Below are 23,649 nucleotides of genomic sequence, written 5' to 3'. Positions count from 1 at the left end.
GCATTAACCCACAGCACCACACCAGGACTTCAGGGAATGTGGGAACCTTCCCAAAACCCAAGTTCTCAGGGGCTAGGAAGACCTCCCTTAACACAAGGCCTTTCCCAGGATAGCTGCCTGCATGCAAGGCTACCATCTCCAAGGGATAATAGGACCTGCAAGGTGAAGATCATGTTGGGGCACATAAAGGACAGCAGAGCCCAAAATGAAGGATTTCCAGACCCCAGACTGCCTGGTGAAGGAGGGAGATCCCCATGGGAGGAGACAAGCAAACCAGAGGCACGGTGCATGTCTCCCTGGGATACCTGGCTGGGCTCCTGCCCCAAGGAGAGGGCCCATCGGAGCATTTCAGCCCCAGGACTCAAACCTGGGGTCTTCATAGGTCTAGGAAGCTGGCAGATGAGTGTGTTGCAGAGAGGATGGGGAGGCCAGAGTATGCACCCCCACGCACACACGGGAAGCCAGATCCTGGGGCTTCTGAGGAGACACCCTCATTTTTGAAAATCAACAAGCAGGGGTACTTTAGCTGTACCTCAAACCCAAGGGTCAGCAGGCCCTTCCTCTGTCCTCTAAGCCCCTCTCTCCCGCAGGTTCCTCTATGACTTCTACCATTACTTCTATATGCTGACCAATGCGCTCTTCTACGTCAGCTCCACCATCAACCCCATCCTCTACAACCTCGTCTCTGCCAACTTCCGCCAGATCTTCCTGTCCACGCTGGCCTGCGTCTGTCCCCTCTGGTGGCGCAGGAGAAAGAAGCCAGTGCTCTCAAGGAAAACCAACAGCGTGTCTAGCAATCACACCTTCTCCAGCAATGTCACCCGGGAGACGCTTTACTAGGGCCATGGGGGAGGGGGCTGGAGAGGCTTACCCCAGCCACTCAGAGCAGCCCCCAGGAGCCAGGGAAGGTCAACAGAGGCCTGGCTGGCCAGGCAACAAGTCCTCATTGCTTTCAGCTCCCCACTTTTCCCCCGCACACCCCTCCTACACTACTCCCCTTTGAAAGCCCGGAGAGTTGTTTCTCTCCCAGACTGCAAAGGGCCTTGAATGAGGAGGAATTAGTGCTGGGAGTATGAGTTCTTTATTCGTAGACTAATGTAACGAAAGGAGGGGTGAATTGGATGCTGGGGCAACAGCTGCGTTCTCGGGAGGACAGGGTGACCTGGAATCTCACTGCAAGGAACCTGCCCAGCAGGGCCCTGGCGGCTGTTCTGTCTGAGACCAGGAGAGGGCACCATCCAGGGCTATGACTTCCTGACCAGCTGCCTCCAGCCCAGGGCAGCTCAAGCCGCAGGTCCAGTGGGCACCCTGGCATTGGCCCTGATGACCAGGCCTCTCCTTTCTATCACAGCCCCACTCCGCACCTACGGTGACAAGTTCCAACATGGTCTCCCTCAGACTTGGCCAGGTGAGGGGGTTCTATCCTAGGTCTACCCAGGAACGGAGCTCAGAGCTCTCCAGACACCAGGCCTGCTCCCTCTAGCTCCCTCAGGTCAGGGTGGGGAGAGACTCCCTCAGCTCTGAGTTAAGGCCCAGCCTGTGGGTGCCCCTACCAAGATGCCTCCCAGCTGCAGGAGAGGAGGAGGGGCTGGTGTCCAGGTCCCCAACTGACTGGCAGCTCTAGCAGAGCCCCAGAAGTGTGGGCATCTACACACTCTCCAGGGGCAGGTTGTACCCAGGACCGGAGGCCGGCCCCCCAGCCAAGAAGGCAGGTCCTAGAACAGCTAGCATGTCAGCAGAACCCAGAAAACACACTTGGCCTTTTGTGGACAACTTGCACATAGCCTGTGGTGCTGTTTGCCCAGAATGGACACGGGGGTCTAGAGGTACACCCCTCCTGCTGACGGCTCAGACCAGGTAGGATCCAGAGACGGGGCCTCAAGTCCAGGCTCTGCAGCCAGCCATGCCTCTGAAGACCCGTTTCCCAGTCTGTGAAAGTGGAGATGCTTTACACTGTCAGTTTGTGTGATTCGGGGACCCAACACCATCCATCTGTTGTCTGCAAACCTCAATCCACAAAAACAACCCTGTGGGAGATGACCCACAGCCAAAATCCCTGCCACGCATGGGGTGCCCTGTGCAGGTTCCCACGCTGAGCAGCCTCACACAGCCTCTGCACACCAAACCCCAAACTGGCCCATAGGAGGGTCTTCCTCCACTCAGAGCTCGCCATACAGCGTCTCTTCTGGGTAGGAGGCTTCCCCCATCCCGTGGGTCTAGGGCTAGCACAAGTCCCAATACCAATCCAGGAGTGGGCATCAGAGCTAAACAAGAAACAATGGCCCCTCATCTGGGTACTGGGCTTCAGGACTCGGCCAGTCAGTCGGTCTCCAAGTCCTCTCAGTGACTCCTGGATCTCCGTTTCCTCATGTAGTCATTCTGCCCTGGTGGACTCTCCTAGAGGACATGGCACAGGAGACCCCCATGGGGTAGGAGCAGGTCAGAGGGAGATGGGGAGATGCAGAGTTGCTGGAGGTTCTGCCACGATAGAAGGAGCTCTTCTTTGTCTGACCCCCCTTAATGTAGGGGAGGACACGCACCTATGCCCATGCGCTTCGAGCACACCTCCTGTCCTGTCTTAGTTACCTAGCACTGCTCTACATAAAATGCCACAAGCAGGTGGCTGAGACAAGGAGTTGATTTCTCACCTCTGGAGGCTGGAGGCTGACTCGGTGCACTCAGCGGCCCTGGGTTGTGGGGGGAGCATCTCCTTGTCTGTAGCCCCTCCATCCTTTGTCTTTTATCTTCACACAGTGTCTGTCTTCCCACTCAGAAGGGATCAGGTTCAGGACCCATCCTCCTCTGGAATGACCTCATTCACATAACAGATAAGAGAGACCCTGTTTCCATCCAGGGTCCTGGTGTCAGGCGCAGGGTCAGGAAATCCACATACCTTCCTTAGGGACACCAGCCAACCGGTCACATACAGACTGCCATGTCAGTTCTGGTCTAAGTCATGTGGTGCCTCTAGAGTCCAGTGTCATGTCAAAGGTCCAGAGCCCATGTGACCACTCCCTGGTGATGTTGTCTCAAATGGCTGCTTACAACGCCACCCACGGCGCACCCGCAATCCCCTGTATTTACCAATAAAGGTTCTGTGGGCTCTGTGACTTGGACTCTTGCATTGAGGTGAGTACATCCCTTCATGGAATCATTCATTCATTCCTTCATTCATTCAGTAGAACCTGATGCAGCAGCCGGCTCTCTGTGAGCCTGGTACCGAAAATGTGTGGACTTGGGTTTTAGTGGATCTTCTTAAGATCTCGGTCTTGGGTAAAAACAAGAAGTGTTGCCCCCCCACACACACACACACCTGACTTAGGGACTCTGCGGAGCTGAGCTCAGTCCCCTGCAGAGCCTCACAGATGGACCAAACGGTGCCAGACAAATGTAGTCAGAGCTTTCGTCCACCCTCTCCCTCTCCGAGAAGCCAGAGCCTGAGGTTGATGTGAAAACACCTATTCAAACAATTAGAGAACTTTAGTGTACCACAAGCCGTGTCAGCAGTGTGGGCTCAGCCACTCCGTCCTGGGCAAGCAAGCCTACACTCCTGGGAGCCTAGAGTCGAGGCAAGCAGTTTCTGGATCCCCACCTGATGGCTCGAGCTTCTTGCTCCTCATCTGTAAAATGGGACCATTGGCAAACACCATCTTCTGGGATGGTGTGCGTGCTGAGCAAGGTGAAGAGCACATGCATAGATCAGGAACTGGACAGTGGAGTCCTGCTGTGGCTTAATGCGCTGGACTGTGGTTCAAACCCACCAGCTGCTCCCTGGAACCCCTAAACAGGGTCACTATGGGTCACAACCGACTTGACAACACTTAACAACAACCATGTAATTTGCCCATATTGTTAATCCCAGCCCCGGGCACCTGGTCCGCATCATTGTCACTCAGCTAACCTTCCCCGAGTGCTGTCTCTTTCTGTGATGGACTGAGATTTCATATCAGGGCTTCGTGCCTCTGGGTCTTCATGTGGACATGAATGCCCCCCAGACACACACCCAGAAAGTCAAGCCCTTCCCATCTCCACACATCTTCTGAGCTGGGAGGGGGGAGGTGTTCAGCACAGAGACAGGGAGGCCACCAGCTTGGAGACTTGCGGCACCATGCCGTTGCTAGGCAACAGAGGAGGTACAGGGAGAGAATTCTATACATTCTTAAATATGTCTTACGGAAAGAAAAAAAAAAACAGCCTGTCAACTGTGTGGAGTCTGGGCTTCCTGCACAGGAAAGAAAGCCCTCCTCCTTCTGCCCTACTGCCTCCTCCCACTTGCTGCAATTATGATTTGATGCCAGCTTTGATCAGAATACCATGGAAACCATGTCCAGGCTGAATTTATGAAAGAACAAGAGAGAGAAAAGAGGGCAAGGAGAAGAGAAGGGTAGGAGCCCAGGATCAATCGCAAGTACAAGGAAGAAGGACGGGCCAGTGCCTGGCTCTTGCCCAGGACAACTGGGAGGGAAATTGTGTTAGAGGGCCACTCTTACACACACACACACACATACACTACACAAGTGCACATACAGATACAAGTATACATGCTACACACATGCACACACAGGTACACATGCACACATCCCTACGTGCACATACACAATGCACTAATATACACACAGGTGCACATGCACACACCCCCACATGCACACACACAATGCACTCGTATACACACATACACACACACACAGGTGCACGTGCACATACCCCTACATGCACACACACAATGCATTCGTATACACACATACACACACACAGGTGCACATGCACACACCCCCACATGCACACACACAATGCACTCATATACACACATGCACGTGCACACAGCCTGTTCATGGTTCTGCCTACAAGGTGGTTGCAGGAACCACCAGAGCCCAGCACCTGGCCCGCTGCTCCCTCCTTGTCTCCCACTTCTTGGTTCCCAGAAGAGAGAAATACAAGACCTCGTCCTGCTCTGGGAATCGGGGAATCGCTGGGAAACTGCAGCCATGTCCAGAGCCAGGCAATCCCTCAGGGTCTGAAGCAAACTGCCACCCACCAGAACACACTTTCAGATTGAGGACAGCAGGTGGTCCATGTCCAGTTCTCTCTGCCCCACCCCCAGCACCCTCAGACCTTCCTCTGGACAAAGTGGTCAGCAAGAGAGTTGCTGCAGCACAGAGGACCTTAGCCACTGTGGACGCCAAGTTCCCTGGGGACAGAGGCCTGCCTAAAGCCTACTGGGGTGAAAGCTGGGCTGGAGACACTTCCTGTAGTCACCCACTCAGGCCTCTGACACTTACCCTGCCCTAAGGAGCACCCACCTCCACTGCGACCTTGCTCGGACACCTTAGCACAATGCCTGGACCACAGAATCCCCCTTCTCCATCAGCATGCCTCTACCCCGATGGCTGCACTAAAGGGCCACAGCCAAGGCTTACACTCAAGGTGTCTGCACCTGGACTCTGCCTGGACTGGGCAGCAGGGATGCCTCTAGGACAGAAGGACAAAAGTTGTGTTGTAAATCCCAGGTCCTTGCCCCTCAGAATGTCACTAAGACTCAGCGGACTCCACAGGACTAAACACTGCATTGGTTAGAACCCCTTCACCAGCTCTCCTCCCTACTCTGCCTTCCCCCAACTCCATCCCTGTGAAGTCACACCCTGAATAAATAAATGGCTTACACACAAAGCCTGGCCTCAGCTCTGCTTCTGGATAAAAATCAGACTACAGGTATGGGTGGGCATGTACAAAGGTGCACTCCCAAAGTACACTACCTGTTCTCCATGGGGTCTGACACATAGTAGGTCCTCAGTAAATACGAGTGGATGAATGAATGGATTGAAGATAGGTGGGTGGATAGATGGGTGGGTGGATGAGTGGATCAATAGTAGATGGGTGGCTAGGTGGATGGATGAATGGGTAGGTGGATGAATGGACATATGGATGGATGAGTGGATAGATGAGTGGGTGGATGGATGAATAGATAAATTAGTAGGTGGGTGGGTGGATGGATGAGCAGGTGAATGGATGGGTGGATGGATGGATGAGTAGGTATATGGATGGATGAATGAGTGAATGGATGGATGAGTAGGTGGGTGAATGGAGAGATGAGTGAATGGATGGATGATGAGGTAGATGAATGGATGGATGAGTAGGTGGATGAATGAGTGAATGGATAGATGAGCAGGTGGGTGGATGGATGAGTGAGTGGGTAGATGGAAAAGGAGAGGAGAAGAAGGAAATGATACCAAAGCTGGGACCTACATAGAAACCTCATACTACTTGCCCTCACATACCCCGTCTCTGATGGGCTCCTCCCAGGTGCTCTGGCAGAAGGGTGATTTTTTGCATTCTGGTCACTGCCTGGCATATTCCAAACAGGGATGTTGATGTGGGTTGACAGCACCAATGGGATTTGGAAACAGGAGTCTGGATTATGTGTGTAGCTTTTTGCTCCAATGGAGAACCACTGCACCAACCCATCCTGGTTCCACTTGGAATGACTCCCAGACCTTAACCTTCCAGCATGCCAGCACAACACAGCAGGACCTTCTGACTCAAGGCCACTGGTCCTAGGGTGCCTTCTCTGCCCCCACCGCATCCTCCAGCCCTTCGTTGGTTACGGCACCTGTTAGCCATCCAGCTGGAGCTATATTCAAATTCGACCATAAGCCACATCCCAAGATTTCAAGGCTAAAGGGGGTTTCCAGGGAGCAAAAGGCTAGAGATCCCTCAGGGAATGGGTGCCCAGGGATTACAGATTGAACTATGCCCCCACCCTATATACGTTGGAATCCTGACCCCTATATTCCTTTGCCCTGGGATGTTACTAAGACCATACCAATGTAGGGTGGGTCCTGAATCTAATCACTTCTGAGTTATAAAGAAAGTAGATTGGGGTTATGTCTCCAGCCCTGTCCCAGTGGCCTCAGGCCAGGACGTGGGTCTGCCGTGGTTTGCTGGACCTGTGAGCAGCTATTGTGTTGATTTTCACCCCGATCAACTAGATCCACCTGGCCAATGTGGCCATGGTGAGGATGAAGTACTTTGAAATCACCTACTATGGAAACAAGGCTGTGGTGATTGTTGTTAAGTGCCTTTGGTCAGTTCTAAACCATAGCAATCCTGTACAGGGTTTCAGAGGAATGACTGGTGGGTTTGAACCACTGACTTTGTGGTTAGCAGTCCTGTGCTTATCCTACAGCACCACACTGGCATGGAGAAAGACCTATAGACTGACTTAGTGTTTGCAAATGTGTCTAAAGTTCAGGTGGCAAAGAAGGGAGATCTTGTCAGTATGCTGGAACAGATGACCAGACCGAGATCTGTAAGCAGATTTGGACTAAAGGAAAGATTCAAGTATCTGACAAGAAAAGGCACACACAGCTGAAGCAGATGTTTCTGAACATCGCAACTCTTGTAGCTGACAAATGTGTGAACCCTGACACCAAAAGTCCATACCCTGTGGTCTTTATCTAGAGAGTCATAAAGACAACCACTATTCAGGCAAACCAAAAAGAGCAAACAGCAGCGGGCTCTGGACATGACCATGCAGTTAAAAGAGAACATGAGACCAGCCTGGAACAGTTAGAGCCACAGAAGATACATCTTCAAAGAAAGATCAGCAGGAAAAATCCAAAACAAAAATGTCAGTATGACTGGCTACTACAAGAATAAGCAAGCTGTTCGCCGGGAAGCCATCAAGGCAAGCAGTAAAGTCCCTTCAGAACAAACTCCCCTTTAAGACTGAAACTCAAAGGGAACACATGAGCAGACACATAAGCTTGCTGGCAAACACGTTGGTCTACTGGTGAGTGAAAGAGAGGGAAAGACAGCAATGAAGAAATGGGCTGAGTTCAACCACATTCCATAGGCTCCAGTTGACCTGGAGTTCAGAGAGAGAAGAAGAAGGGCTGGTTGGTCCAACGTGTGGTGAGACCTGGGGACACCTGAGCCCATGAACAAAGACATAGCCACAGAGGGCTAAAGCTGAGAGTGAAGCATCCAGCAGATATGAAATGAGGTGAGATGCACAAGAACACCCAAACTTGCAGACAGTACCCATTTGACCTAGCCTTGATGGCTTGATGATCACAACTCGACTAGAGGAATCGTTTTAAAAAAAAACAATTTTTGATAAAGGAAACAAGGGTAAATTGCTACAATTTGATGAACTTGACCTATACTCATGGAGGTAGTAACTGTAAATACCAACAAAGAGGGAAAGAATCTTCACATCAAGTATCAATGCTATCCCCTCTGTACACAGGGTAGACAGGGATGGGCAACTTAGGCACTGGCTACCTAAAATGAGGGGGTGAAAAAGACTCGAAGTGACTGCCTTACAAGGTTTCAAGAGGGAATGTAGTTTAAGAGTGTGCGGGGAGAAAATAGAGTCCCCACTGAATAGTTTTCATCTTGTCTAGATGGGTCTGGTAAAAGGAGATGGGGTAAGATTCTTATGATTCAATAGTGAGTAATTGTTATCATGACTAATTGTGACTGTCACCGTTGTAAAGGTAGATGTTTTTTAACAAAACCGGGGGAGTAGTTAATCTTACAATCTAAGATCAAAGGACCCTAAGACCATCAAGGGAGATGAGCACAAGAGGAACGCAAGACTTTATCCAGAGAAGCAGCTACACCAGAGATGGAGATGCACAGACAGCGAGAGGCCAATAAACAGATACAATAAAAAAGAATGTCCAACGGGGGAAGAATTGCATGGAGGTGATTGTAACCATGGCAATGAGACAATATACGATAGAATGGATGTAAAACTAATGTTCTCCTATGTAAACTATCACAGAATTCACAATAAAACATTTAAGAAAAAAAAAAAAAAGAATGTCCACACTTCTATCTATGAGGTTCTGTCAGGTGTCCATGGCTGCTCTGATCCTTCCCCTGCTTGATCTCTCCCAAGATGGCAGCTCTGGGAGAAACTGAGTGTCTTGAATTAGAAAGCAATGGAGTTCTTGATTATGCTACCAATTCCCCTAGCTGTAAGCCTTTCAACCTTCTAAATGTTCCTTTATATGTGGTTCAGAGTTCTGGCACCATCCCCTGAGCCTGTTTGGTCCAGTATTCTGTGTTGTTGCTGACGGAGCTCTTTACTGCACTTCCACCCGATCCGCCATCTTGTTTGTTCTTCCTCTTGAACACTCTAAAGAGTGTTTATTGGCCTCTTGCTGTCTGCACACCTCCATTTAAGTGACTAAAGGGGATACCTGAGCAAGTGGACACCTCACCCCCACCCCAGAGGGTTCTACTATGCATGCACACAGATCTTCTCGATATTTAAAGAGACAGTTTCCACTTAAAACCAAACGGCAGCACAAAATGGCCACAGCTAGCCCTGAACTGTTTATCACTAGGAAAAAGGCCTGAATGGGGGTTGTGGAGCAGGACAGGCAGACTAAAAAGGAAATAGGCTGAATATTAAATCCTGAGTTATGTCATAACGACCAACATTGGCATCTTGAAATTTCTCAGGAAGAGTGAAAAGAGAAGCCCATTTCCTGATCACATCTACCTGGAGGCAACCAGAAAGCATAAAAAAATACCAAAATACACACCCGTCTAAGTATTAAGGCCACAGATAACCCCTGAAGATGCCCAAAACACAGAAACAGATGACCATATCAGAACACGTCCAGAAACGAGATAAAGTGACTGCTGCAAATGAGCTGGAAGTAGACCTACACTCCATACTGGAAGATGGGCAGGCTTTGGAAATGCCTGAGAAGGAATTCAGAAAAATTATTATAAAATGTATCAAAACACTATACAATGGAGTTGAGAAAAATAAGGAAGAAGTCAGCAAAGCACTTCAGGAACAATCAAATAAAATAGATAAAGCATTGGAAACAATTCAAAACCTACAGAAAGAGGTCCAAACGATTAATAGAATGTCAGAAATGGACAATACACTGAAAGGGCAGAGGAGTAGAATTGAAGCGTTAGAAGCCAGAACCAGTGAGCTAGAAGATAAATCTCTCAACACTACTAAGATAGATGAGCAAGCAGAAAAAAGGATTTAAAAAATCTGAAGACCTAAGATTTATGTTGGATGATATGAAGAGGAATAACTTAAGAATTATCAGCATTCCAGAACAGGAAGAATCACACAAGTCCACAGACGAGATAGTTGAAAAGTTTCTGGAAGAAAATTTTCCTAACATCCTGAAAAACAAAAAGATAAGCATACAAGAAGCTCAACGAACCCCAAGAAGGATAGACCCTAAAAGAAAATCATCAAGACATATCATAATCAAGCTCTCCAAAATCAAAGATAAGTACAGAATCCTGAAAGCAGCTAGGAAAAAGAGAAGTGTAACATACAAAGGCAAGCAAATCAGATTAACCTCGGATCTCTCAACAGAAATAATGCAAGAGAGAAGGTAATGGGGAGACATATATAAAAACCCTAAAAGAAAAAACTGCCACCCAAAAATCCTCTACCCAGCAAAGCTGTCAATCAAATACGATGATGTAATCAAAACATCCCAGGATAAACAGAAGTTGTGGGATTTTGCCAAAGCCAACCCTGCAATGAAAAACATCCTAAAGGGAGCTCTGTGGACTGAGAACCAACAAGAACAGACCACAACCAGAGGTTGACATACGTGGCAGCAGCATCCTGAACTCAATTTGCAAACGGAAGAGTCAAGAACAGAATAAAATTATAAGAACAGAGGATTTGGGAGGTCAGTCTATGATCAAAATAATTACAATGTGAAAGAAGGTAAACACAGAGGAACAGAGATCCAGGTGGTGAGAAGGTCAGGTAAATTACAGGATAAAATAAACTGTCTTAAATGAAGGGAAAAGTTAATGGAATATAAGGTAACCATATCGGTGGGGTTGGGGTTGGGGTTTTAGTTCAGGTGTTGGGGAGGACAATACAAGGGGGAGGAGGTGGAAGAACAAGACATATAGGGAAACACAGAGACAGACTTGCATGGCCTAAGTAGAACAGAGGAAAATAGTGATGCATGCTCAACCTTGGAACAACAGGGCTCTGTGATACAGGGATCTAGGCATAGTTTGAAGAGGGGAAAGAATACTAAGATGCTTGGCTGTCTTATGAATATTGGTTTCCCTTGTCTACTATTGTAAAATAGACACTAGAGTGGGATAGAAAGGAATGTCAGGAACCATGATTACAGAAAACTTGTAAGCCCGTCTTGCAAAGCCTTTGCAGAGTATAGGACCTTAGGTAGAATCCTGAGTCCCATCCAGAACCTTAAGAGGTTGGACATTCCCACTAGCAAGGACAAGGAGACCAGCCTGGAACAGCTAGAGCAACAGAAGATACCTCTTCAAAGAAAAATCATCAGGAAAAACCCAAAATAAAAATGTCAGCATGACTGGCTATTACAAGAATAAGCAAGCTGTTCGCCAGGAATCCATCAAGGCAAGCAATCAAGATCCTTCAGGACAAACTCCCTTCTAAGACTGAAACTCAAAGGGAACACATGAGAATGCATGTAAGCTTGCTGGCGACCACATTGGTCTACTGGTGAGTGGAAGAGGGGGAAAGGTAGCAATGAAGAAATGGGCTGAGTTCAACCACAGTCCATAGAATCCCGTTGACCCGTAGATGAGAGAGAGAAGAGGAAGGGCTGGTTGGTCCAAAGTGTGGTGAGACCTGAGGACACTTGAGCACATGAACAAGGACATAGCCACAGAGGGCTAGAGCTGAGAGTGAAGCATCCAGCTGATATGAAGTGAGGGGAGATGCACAAGAACATCCAAACTTTCAGACAATACCCATGTGACCTAGCCTCGATGGCTCGATAATCAGAATTCCACTAGAGGAAGATTTAAAAAAAAAAATTTTTTTTCTTTGATTAAGGAAACAAAGGTAAATTGCTACTATTTGATTTACCTGACCTATACTCATGGAGGTTGTTGTTGTTGTTATGTGCCATGGAGTCAGTTCGGACTCATAGTGACCCTGCACAGGGTTTCCGAAGCTGTTAATCTTTACAGGAGCAGAACACCTCATCTTTCTCCCGCAGAGCAGCTGGTAGTTTCGAACTGCTGACCTTGTGATTCGCAGCCTGATTCGTAACCACTACGCTACCAGAGCTCCAGTGACTCTAAATACCAGTAGAGAGGGAAGGAGTCTTCACATCAAGTATCAATGCTATCCCCTCTGTACACAGGGTAGATAGAGACAGGCAACTTAGACATTGGTTACCTAAAATGAGGGGGTGGAGGGCTATCAAGGCACGAAATGACTGGCTTACAAGGTTTCATGATGCAGTTTAGTTTAAGAGTGGGGGGTGGGGATAGAAACAGTCCCCACTGAATAGCTGTCATCTTGTCTAGATGGGTCTGGTGAAAAGAGATCTTATGATTCAACAGTGAATAATTGTTATCATGACTAATTGCGACTGTCACAATTGTAAAGGTAGAAGTTTTGTAACAAAAACAGGGGAGTAGTTAATCTTACAGTCCAGAAACAGAGGACCCTAGGACCATCAAGAGAGGAACGCACAAATAGAATGCGGGACCTTATCCAGAGAAGCAGCGGCGCCAGAGATGGAGGCAGAGTTGGGGGCATGGAAGTGGGGGAGCAGCTAAGGATTCTAGATTCATGGGAAGAGAGGGACTAAGAGCTGGTGGCCAGGAGGCAGACTTGCAGAATGTTGCCCTTTGGAGGTGTAAATTATTATATATACCTGAGTGTTTTTTTGGTTTTTTTAAATGTGCTAAAGTGAATAGTGAGAAGTACTGTTAATTGATGGTACATGGAGGAGATTATAATCATTGTAATGAAATGAGGTGTATGATCTGTTGAATGTAAAACTGATGATCTGCCCTGTAAACTTTCATTCAATCCACAATAAAAACCTTTTAAAAAGGGGTGGGGAGGGCTAGAGGTAATTACTGTTGGAGGGAATTGTAATCATTGCAATAAAGCAAAATACGATTTATGAAATATAAAACTGATAATCTGCCCTGTAAACTTTAACCCAAATCACAATAAAAACTTCTTTAAAAACTAAAATAAATAAAGTGTTCAAGAGCAAACATGTCGGTTTAAGGACTAAGGTGCTTGACCTAAGCCATGGTATTTTTAATTGCTTCAAATGTTTGCACGAGCGGAATAATGAATAAGGAAGACAGTAGAAGAATCAGTGCATTTGAAGTTCGGTGTTGGTGAAGAAGGTACAAGTACCAGGAGCTGCCAGATGAACAAACAAATATATCTTGGAAGAAGTACAGCCAGTCTGCATCTTAGAAGCGATTTTAAGGCTTCATCTTTTGTACTTTGAACCTATTATCAAGAGAGACGAATCGCTGGAGAAGGACATTATGCTTGGCAACGTGGAGGGTCAACAAAAAAAGGGGGAAGACCCCTAACAAGATGGATTGACAAGTGGCAACAACAATGGAGTCAAACAACAACAGTTGTGTGGATGGCACAGGACCAGGAATTTTCTCATTGTGTTGTACACGAATCTCTGTGAGTCACAACCGACTCAATGGTGCCTAGCAACAACTGCCAAGTCACTGAGAATCTTGGCCCAATCAAGTAGACGCATAACCTTCACTATCAGAAGTGGACCTGAAACCCCACCAGGCTGTCTTCCAGTGTAAGATGCTCAATCTCTTGGGCTTGAGTCTCTCGTACCCCTCAGATGCCATCTGACTCTGAGAGAGTGGAACATGAGGTACCCCGATCTACCAGCACACTGGGGGAGAGGTGGAACCAGACAGTGACATGCCTGCCATCAAGCGCGCATGTACCACCTCCAGGAGCACTGCAGTACAGCCCACCTCCACACACAAGCATAAACTGCTCCACACATACTCCATGGTACAGCCCACCATGTCCACATGCATGCAAACCCAACATTTACATACACACCCACTACACCTCCACACATGCACATGTACCGCCCACTCAATGCACACTACTTCCACACATACACCGTGGCATAGCTCCTGTCCAAATGTACACACTACACCTGCCGACACAGAGAAGTGTGCGTGCACACACACACACACACACACACACACACACACGCCAAGTCCTCACTTGGACCCCTGCTGGCCTCACTGGGAGAGGGGCTCAGAACTGCTGAAACCTTGCTTTCCCACCCACCCAGAAACTCAACCCTATGTGTAATTCAAGGAGAAGTTACAACAGTCATCCAGGATGCTGGCTGCCTGTAAACACAAGGCTGAACTTGGGGTGCGGTAAGGCAAGCACCCCGTGGGTAATTTTAAATGATTTTCCATTAATGACTTGCCAGGAAGCCCAAAATAGCTTCTCGATCTGCACAGCCCTGTGCATGCCCTGGCCCAGATTTGCTTCTAGATCATGTCTTTGCATTGTTTTAGCCTGTAATTTTTTAAAGACATAATTTTTTTTAAACACATGACTTTCTAAAGTATATAATTTTCACATAGGTAATATGCACATAGTATAACATTGTTGTTCTTGTCTTGTGCCTTGGAATCACTTCTGACTCATAATAAAGCTGTATAACAGTACAGCTGCCCCCTGGGGTTTTCTAGGCTGCAATCTACAAGAGAAATTGCCAGGACTTTCTCCTGTGGAACCTTTCCATTATCAGCAGCTGAGCACTTAACCATTGTGCTATCAGGGCATCTTGCCACAACATTTAAGAGGCAAAAGTAGACAGAGAAAAATCAATGTCCCTCCCACCATCGCCCCCAAAGACCTCCTCCCAGGTAGACACACCTCCCCCCATGCCAGAGCTTTACATTTTAAACGATCCGCTGGGACCCCATGAAAATGTTTTGCTCTGCTGGATGGGCTGGTGCATTGTGTGCCCTGCATTGAGCCCACTCTGTGGTCCCAGCTCCGAGTCTTCCCACATCAGATCACAGAGCAGTCCCATTGCTGTGTGAAATTGAACATCCGTACCCTAATCCCTAGGACCTTTGAAGAGTCTTTGCAGATGTGGTTACAGTTACAGACATAAAGATAAGGAGGTGACCCTGCTTTATCCCCAAGGGCCCAAACAAATTATATGGGCACTGAAAAGCAGAACCCCCTTGTGGGTGTAAGCAAAGTGATTCAGTGGGAAAAATGAGTTTAGAGGTGAGCTCAGAGAGATGCAAAGCATGAAAAGGACTTGAAGTACCATTTTTTGTCTTGGAAAATGGAAGGGCCCCATCATCACATGGGAACAACCCCAGCCAACAGCCAACAGGGAAACAGGACCTTAGTTCTACAACCGAGGAACTGGACCCTGGAAGCAGACTGTTTTCCTGAGTCTCCACAGAGGAGTCCAGACTTGCCCACATCTGAAAGTTGGCCTTGTGGGACCCCCACAGAGAAACTAGCAAGCCCCACCCTCAAACTTCTGACTTTCCAAACCTGAGCTGGAAAGTGTGTGTTGAAAACCACTGTGCTACTTTGTTCAGCAGCTACAGGAAACTGACAGTCTCCCTTTATGATACAGTGTATGTAATCAGAGTGCCCTGGTGGAAACCTACATTCCTTTCTGTCTTTTCATATTGAAAAGGCTTTGTAATAAATGTCCTTGTGGGTTCCTCTGTATGAGCATGTGCTTAGGTAGCAGAGGATAAGTCCACCCTTGAACCCTGATGTTTGAAGGGCTCAGGGATGTTTGGAAGACAAAGCGCCTGCATTGAACACCTTTACTAAGGCTGTGCCCACACATTGCTGGGCCATCTATAGGACAGGTGGGACAGTTCAGAGCTGTGCAGGTACCATCTGAATCTGCACTCTGCAGAGTCACTTGGCTCATCCTGAGCAGTGCTGAGCTGGGGGTCTGAGCTGCAAATCACTGCAGACGTAGTGCCACTTTCGGGGGGGACCTCAACTCCCTTTGTGTGGAGGAGCAGACAGCTCTGAGCTTTTGAGAAATGTCACCCAGGGTGGACTTGCCTATTGTGAGCATAACCACTCAATGAGTGGACCGAAGAGGCAGGGACACGGGGACACCTGCCCCTGGATCCTACCTTCTGCCCATCAGAGCTGAGGCTATCACAGAAGAAACTCTTCCACCAACTTCAGGACAAGGCTGTGACACAGGTCACTGGCAGGCTGGGCTCAGTGAGCTGGGTGCCCTAAGTCCGTCTCCTTCTGGATCCCTGGAGCTAGGGCTTTCTCTGCAGCAAGGTGCTCCCTGCCATTTCTCAAGAACAGGGTCCCCTCTGGATGATGCACCGGGGCCTCACTGGAGCCCTGGAAGCCAGCAGGCGGTGTCAAAAGCTCAAGGGAATCCATCTGGTTTTAAGTTGTGGACCTGGCTGGGTACCCACAACCCTGTGCTCTGGATCAGGAGTTCCTGGACCCACCACTGATCTGACGCAGACCCACAAAGGGGACTGTTCGGAGGGAAGTGGCTGGTACACAGCAGATGAGTAGGTGGGGGAAGGGAAAAGCAGGCTGTGGGTATAACACAAACAGGTTCTTACAGACGCAAAGGTGTGGAGAGGAGGAGACTCCCACCCATGAAGGTCACATAGGGTCAGAGTAGCTGGCGGAGTGTGGGGGGTTGTGTGGATAGACAGATAGAGGGGGAAGGACGTGAGCCGTACACAAGTCTTTGTTTTCCTTGTTGATCTCTGGTCCTTCTGTCTGAAGAGAGGAGCCAGGAGCAAGCCTGGCCTTCAGATTCCCAAAAGCAGCTAGCTGGTACCAAGATGAGAGAGAGATGGGTTTGGTCAAGGGAGTTTTCATTGAAAATGGGATTCCAGAGGACTTGGTGGCAGCACCTGGGAAGCAGTCGTGTGGCCCAGATAGAACTGGAAGGGATCCCATGCTTGCTCAGGTACACACAATTACCACTTTCCGGAAAGCTGTTTCAGGAGAGGGAGGGACAAACAGCACAGGGGCAGCGAGAGCATCAGATCTAAGGTTGAAAAATGAGTCCCTAAACTCTGGCTCAAGCCCGTGGCAGGCTATGCCTTTTGCTCTCTGTGTCTGGAGGAGGGGAGGACCTCACGGCAGGGATCCCCAAGTGGGACTGGTGCTGAGCAGATCCCCAACTTGCAGCCACTCAAGAGGCCAAGGGTGGGGGACAGGCGGGGTGCAGGCTCAGAAAAGAGGTGGCTCTTCCTCAGCAAACATGCCAAAGCCCCCTGCCCTGCCCAAAGGCCCATAGCACCCCATGAGAATCACTGGTGAACGATCCCAACACCTATCTGGCCTCTGACAGCTCCTCATCCGGCCTCTCCTCTCTGGAAGCTTCCGCAGCGTGCTCTCAATGCACTAACCCTAACCCTCCTGGCAAACTCAGCAGTCCTTTGGCGTACTGCACCTCAGGACTCCCGGTGAAGCGGAAATCATTTCATTTTTGGAGGGTTTTGAGGAATTTGTCTCACCAGAAATGCTGGCTCGATGCTGCCAAAAGCAGCCAGGACTTGAGACTCAGCTATGCATGAGATTCTGCATGTCCTTTTATTAACCGCTGCCCTGGTGAGAATCCTTCCTGAGTCCTTTCCCTTCCAATATGTCTTTCTCTTTAAAACAATAATTTTAAACTTACAGAAAAGCTACCAGGCCCATACAAAGAGCTTCCCAAAGTCTGCAGCAGCCCCTCGCCCCCCAGGCTGCCTGACCCACTGATGTCCAGTATTTCACCATAATTGCTCGTGGCCTCTTTCTTCTATAACGGCTTTTCTTCTGGACCATTTCCAGTAAGTTTCTTCATATATTTTCATTAATTTTTAGGATAAAAGTCAAAATCATAGTGTTGGGGTGTTTCAAACAGCGCAGAAGGTGGCCTGTCACACTGGCCCGTGGCCCTGTAGTATGTTTGTCCTCAACTGGCTGAGTGACCAGCATCAGTGCCCCATTCACAAAGGAGAAACCTGGGGTCAGAGGTGGGCCACACACCAAAGCCGCAGACCAAGGGTACAGGTGGGCCCAGAGTCGGGGGAGGGGGCGGGCTCCATCCATGAGAATACTCTTCTGCCCAGAGTTCTGGCCACCCCATGCCCACCCTACACCCCAGAGACATAGTTTCCTTTGCAGTTATGATGAGAACGTGAACTCCGCACCTTTAGTTTTGTGATATTTCACGTACATGGGAATTGTAGAGTCGTGCCCCATAAAGTGAGAAATGTGAGGTTCTCACACTCCTCCTTGCCTTCACACCACCCCAAAGTTTCTGTTATAGGTAATTTTGAGGTCTTGAGTGGCTGTCTCTGATTCCTGATGACAGCGTGTGTCTCAGAGTAGGCCAACTCCATAGAGTTTTCGAGGCTGTGGTCTTGCGGAAGCCAGGCCTTTCTTCTAAGGTGCCTCTGTTGTTGTTGCTGTTGTGAAGTGCCGTCGAGTCGGTTCTGACCCACAGCGACCCTGTCTAGGGTTTCTGAGGAGAAGCTGGTGAGCTTGAACTGCTGACCTTGCAGTTCAAACGGCTTTGCAGTCTGGTGCGTTAACCCATAGCACCACACCAGGACTGCCTCTAGGTGGGTTCAAACTGACAGCTCTTCAGCTAGTAGTCAAGTGCTTATGAGTAGTTTCAATCAACTCGGCAGCAACTAACAGCAAGCGGAAACCTTTATGGCTTTATAGAGTCTGTGAAACCTCTGCGCTGGCCACCCCTGGGACCTCTGTGTTGTCAAGACCTAGGATGTTTATCTTCTGTTCAGTAGCTGTATTTAAGACTTTCTGTTTGTCTATGGGGTGATTGTAAAAAGGTAAAGCTCATCAACACTTGTTAAGTGCTGTTGAATCGGTTCTGACTCAGGAGGCCCCACAACAGAACAAACGCTGCCTGGTCCTCTACCGCCCTCACCATTGTGGCTACGTTTAAGCCCATTATCGCAACCACTGTGCCAATCTAGTTTACTGAGACTCTTCCTCTAGTAAACACTGCGCATGCGAACTAAAGCATTTAAATAGTCGGATGATATCATCTTATCCTTGAGAAACCAAATGCTCTGATTCTGGGATAAGAAATGCAGCTCAGTGCTGAACCCCACATGCAATAGGGGACCCACCAGTCCCCTGCACCCCTGCTATTTTCACCTTGGCCCTGGCCCCTTGGAGCAGCTTCCGGAGAGCTGATTTTCCTCAGGAACTCTGGCTCCGGGAGCTCAGGTCCACTCACATCTGACGAAGCGGCTGGCTGTGCGCTGGGGACAGAACCATTTCAAGTGTTGGTGCAAGCATGCAGTTGCCAGACTCTGACCCCTGTAGAGGTCATCCTTCAGCTTCTCTGGAGCCCCTGGGTGGACAAGCAGTCAACACACAGGGCTAAATGAACAGATCGAGTCCACACAGAGGCACCTCAGAAGAAAAACCTGGCAATCTAGAAAATTTCGCCATTGAACACCCTGTGGAGGGAGTTCAGTTGTGTGCTGACGCCCAGAGTCACCAAGAGTCAGAGCTGAATGTACAGCAATAGGTTTGCTCAGTTGTTTATGGAAAACCAGACCCAGAGCAGAAAGTGTGAGGGACCGTCTTCAAAGGGCTCAGGTCAAGTCCAGCTTATCTCTCATTGTCTCTGTTGGAGGTGGTACTGTGTTGTCGAGTCGGTTCGGACTCATAGCATAATCGGTTCCGACCCATGAGTCATGGGGTTTTCAAAGCTGCCAGTCTTTACAGAAGCAGACTGTCTCATTTTCCTCCTATAGAACAGCTGCAGGATTCAAACTGCCAACCTTCTGGTTAACAGTGAAGTGCTTAATTCCTTCACCACCAGGGTTTGCTCATTGTCCCTTGTTGTTGTTAAGTGCTGTGGAGTCCGTTCCGACTCATAGCGACCCTGTATAGGAGTCCTGGTCTGGCACTGTAGGGTAAGCGTAGGACTGCAAAGCTGGTTTAAACCACAAGATTGGTTGTTCAAACACACCAAGTCATCCTCGGAAACCCAATACAGTGTCACTATGAGTTGGAATCAACTCTACAGCACTTTAAACATATATATAGTGCGTCTAAGGAGAGGCTGGTGGGTTTAAACCTCAGACCTTACAGTTAGCAATCTAGTGTTTATCCTCCAGAGCCACAGACCAGGACATAGGCTCTGGAGTTTCTCCAGGAGATGGTCCCCTTGCTTCAGCCCCACTAGAGGCTCAGCGAGCCTGGCTGATCATTTCATCCTCCAATCCTCTTTTCTCATTGCTAACATTGCAGTTCCCATCAGCCCTGGTGCCCACTCTGAGTCTGGGTCCCGCCTTCAAAGCCCTGAGGGCCCCTCCAATAGCAGGCAGAAAGTGCATTGAAGCCTCAGTCTGCAGAGCCAGCTGAAAGACTTTGAGACCAAGGGTACTTCATTTAAACCACTCCTGTCACAGGCAAAAGCAATCGCTCTTAGTATACAAAGAGAACATTTGCCATTCTCCTGAGTCACCCAAAGAGCCATTGCTTTCTGTTGAATGTGCACAAAGACGGCCGAGTAGGCCTTGAGAAGCTGGTCAGGGAACCAGGTCCCATCCATTTCATGTCCGTTTCAGCCCCTTATTAATCCCCCTTGGAAGTGACTGGATGAGTACCTAGGTGCACCACTCTAGAAAACCATCCCACAGCAATTCTGATGTCGCAATTGCCTGGGTTCTAAGAGATGAGAGTGACCCCAGTGATGGGGCTATCCATCCATCACTGGCATGAAAGCCTTCATCTGGTGGGGGGGAGGGGGGGGTTTTCCATGAGACAGGGGCTCCGAGGAGAAAGCATCTTCAAATCGTACCGTCCACTTGAGATCTGGGGCCAGTGCTGTGTCCAGGGCCCAAGTGTGTAGAGAAGGACTCTACACAGCATGCTAGGAGTCTGAAAACCCTCTATCCTTCCCCCACCCACCCTGAAAGCTATCCCCACCCCCCATCCTATCAACCCTCCCCAAGAAGGTAGTTCCTGAAAGTACATCCATGGGGAATCAGCCAAAGCCCGAGGGAGATGAGAGGGGAACATGCACACATGCAGGCTCCCCACTAGCCACAGTGGGTGGTTACCCAACCTTCCTGTGTCTCAGTTTCCTCTGTCTCCATGGAGGCCTGTCCATCCAGTCTCTGACCTGCAGGGGAAGGCTGAGGAGAACGGTGCGCATTTACCAGCTAGACAAGGGGTCCAGTGGAGACCCATGAGGGCCCCCCACCGACAAGCAGTAAGTGTAAGACCTCGTCCCCAGAAGGCTGATAAAGAAGAGGGGGTTGATTTACACCTTGTGCACTTGGTATCAACTCAGTGCAGATTGAGTGACCCCAACCCAAGCCCCGCCCCAAGCCTGGTCACAATACAGGGCACTGGACTTGCCCCAAAGTGCAGGGCAGGCACACGTTCCTGGATGACACAAGGCTGCCAGTGGGGGAAGTAGTATCCGCTGGCCCATCACTAGGCAGACCTGTCTCCACCCTCAAAACAGTAATCCAGGCAACAGTGCTTTCCTTAGTCCATACAGAGGAGCCTTTTCCTCAAGGCAGGTGATAGGAACAGCCATCAGCGGGGACCCTCACTGGCTGTCCTCTTCACCCACAAAAACAGCCCCCTCAGCACCCACCGCCAAGTGTCCCATTCTACCACCCTAACAAGCACCCAGTGACCACAAGGCCACCTGTCCCCCACCCATTCAGCTCACGTCCAAGAGAGGCAGAGAGACCCGGAGGAGGGACCTCTGGAAGCAAATCAAGACCAGGAGACAGCTCAGGACAAAGGAGCAGGGTCAGTGGGTAAACACAGACTACCAGAGACACTGGCATTTCAGCTAAGCAGAAAGGTTTGCATTGTAAGTGTCCCCAGGGAATATGTGAGACATACTTATACAACAATCATCTGTGGCTTATCAAGAATTCAAATTTAACTGGGTGACCTGTGTTTTTATTTGTTAAATCTGCAACATTGAAAGGAGCAGAAAGTCCCAGGGCTGCTGAGTTCAAGGGTGAGTCTACTCGTAAGGGGTTTTACCCACAGGAAGCCTGGTGAGGAAAGTTAATAGTGGGGAAGGGTCCGCATCATGGATCCTCAGAACCACACTCAGTAAGAGAGAGCAACCCAGGGAGATGTCTGCCAGCGTGAAGAACTGAGCTCTCTTCTCGGTGCCTCTTGACGAGGCCAGTTTCCCAGGAAACAAGAGATGCCTTCACATCTTTCCTGCCCTGGTTGCTGAGACTCCCACAGAGCTGACGATTGGGTTCAAATGCAGGTGGAACACGCCCCCTAGAGGTGAGATACAAGGCTGCAGGCTTTGCGCCCCCCCAACCCAATCCCAACTATGACTCACAGTTTCTTGCTTAGGGCATGCTTCCGAAACAGTTCTGGATATGTGTTGCAGCCCACCTGACTGTCCCTAGCCCCCCAACCAAGCCCTGGACTCTGCTGGTGCTTGATGACCCACCAGCCCTGTCCTGTGCCGGGGGACCAAGATGCAGCAATCCAGCCGCAGCCCCTTGCAGCAGTCTGCTTGACATCTGGCACACGGGGGCCCCTGGGAGGGAGCAGGGTTCCTGTTGGTAAGGATGGGACCAGTCCTACTGGGTGGAGCCAGGAACGTGATAGGACTATTCCCAAGGAAACCTATTGCAAGGTCCATTTTTTGTGGAACTTATTGTTAGTAATCCTGGTGTGGCGCTGTGGGTTAATGCTCTGGACTGCAAAATTGGTTTAGACTGTGAACTTAACAGCCGCTCCTCAGAAACGCTATACACGGTCGCTATGGGTCAGAACTGACTCAACAACAACATTGTTAGAAAGAATGCTTATTCTAGGCCTTCTGTAAAACCAATTGTATAAAATGCTTCTCTGACCCCAAGATGTCTGCAAATTAGAAAAGCAAGTTACTTTTATATACTTATGGTCTTTCAACTGAAATTTTTGGAGTCTCAGGATAACTTTGTGACTAATTACACAAAGTTCTGTAATATCAGCCAATCAAAAAATGTCCTGTTAGTTCCTGACATTCAAACCTTCTGCTGTCTCTCGCTCTCTGGATCGTATGGTAGGTAGCTTCCTCTGTATGCTGTCCAGTTTGAATTGTATTATTCCTCATTAAACCTCATATTACTGCTTTTATAATTTTCTATTACATTTCTAGTGTCCGAATTGTAGGATTAGAAGGTACTTTACCTGCAGCAACCCTGAGAACTCAAGGACCTGGGCTGTGGTACCAGCTGGGCCATTTGGGACTCTCCACTAAGCAAGTCTAAGAAGTTAGCATCAGGTAAATGACGTCTGGAACTCAAGCTCTGCTTCCTTTGCACAGTTTCCCTTCAATATTTATTGGGGATGTGTTTTGTTCTTGCAAAACTGTTTTACAACCTCCTGTCAATTTATCTGCTCATAGCCAAGGAATCTCAAAACCTATATTTTACAGTAAGGATCATTCCCACCCCCTCCATACACAGAGTAGGCAGGGATGGGCAACTTGGACATTGGCTACCCAAAATGAGGGGCGGGGGCTACAAAGGCAAGAAGTGACTGGCTTACAAGCTTTCAAGAGGGAACCTAGATCCAGAGGGCATGGAGGAAGGTAGAATCTTCACTGAGTACTATCCAATCTGTCTAGGCGGGGCTGATGAAAGGAAATGCCCATGGGTCTCTTGTGATACAATAGTGAATAACTGTTATCAGGACTGACTGTGAGGGTTGGAAATGTAAAGGTAGACGTTTTGTAGTAAGGAGGGGAGTGATTAACTTTGCAGTCTAGGAGCGGAGGTCCCTGGGACCATCAAGGGAGAAGAGCAGAGAGCGGGACCCTACCCAGAGAAGCA

At 49.0% G+C, this 23,649-nt stretch overlaps 2 protein-coding genes across 2 annotated transcripts in view; both read left to right on the top strand.

Moving 5' to 3' along the window:
• Positions 1-840, top strand: part of NTSR1 (neurotensin receptor 1 (high affinity)) — a 55,770-nt gene extending 54,930 nt beyond the window's left edge. Inside the window, exon 4 of the mRNA XM_006873357.1 lies at positions 591-840. Within this exon, the coding sequence (XP_006873419.1) occupies positions 591-840 (250 nt within the window). The remainder of the gene's footprint in view (positions 1-590) is intronic.
• A 3,268-nt stretch (positions 841-4,108) lies between these two features.
• Positions 4,109-23,649, top strand: part of MRGBP (MRG/MORF4L binding protein) — a 33,667-nt gene continuing 14,126 nt past the window's right edge. The window contains exons 1-2 of the mRNA XM_006873390.1: positions 4,109-4,133; positions 5,102-5,221. Coding sequence (XP_006873452.1) covers positions 4,109-4,133; positions 5,102-5,221 — 145 coding nt within the window. The remainder of the gene's footprint in view (positions 4,134-5,101; positions 5,222-23,649) is intronic.

The sequence above is a fragment of the Chrysochloris asiatica genome, unplaced genomic scaffold (genome assembly GCF_000296735.1).
Source record: "Chrysochloris asiatica unplaced genomic scaffold, ChrAsi1.0 scaffold00238, whole genome shotgun sequence".
Lineage (NCBI taxonomy): Eukaryota > Metazoa > Chordata > Mammalia > Afrosoricida > Chrysochloridae > Chrysochloris > Chrysochloris asiatica.
Note: the sequence above shows the minus strand (reverse complement) of the source record. Positions and strands in the feature narration are given on the sequence as shown.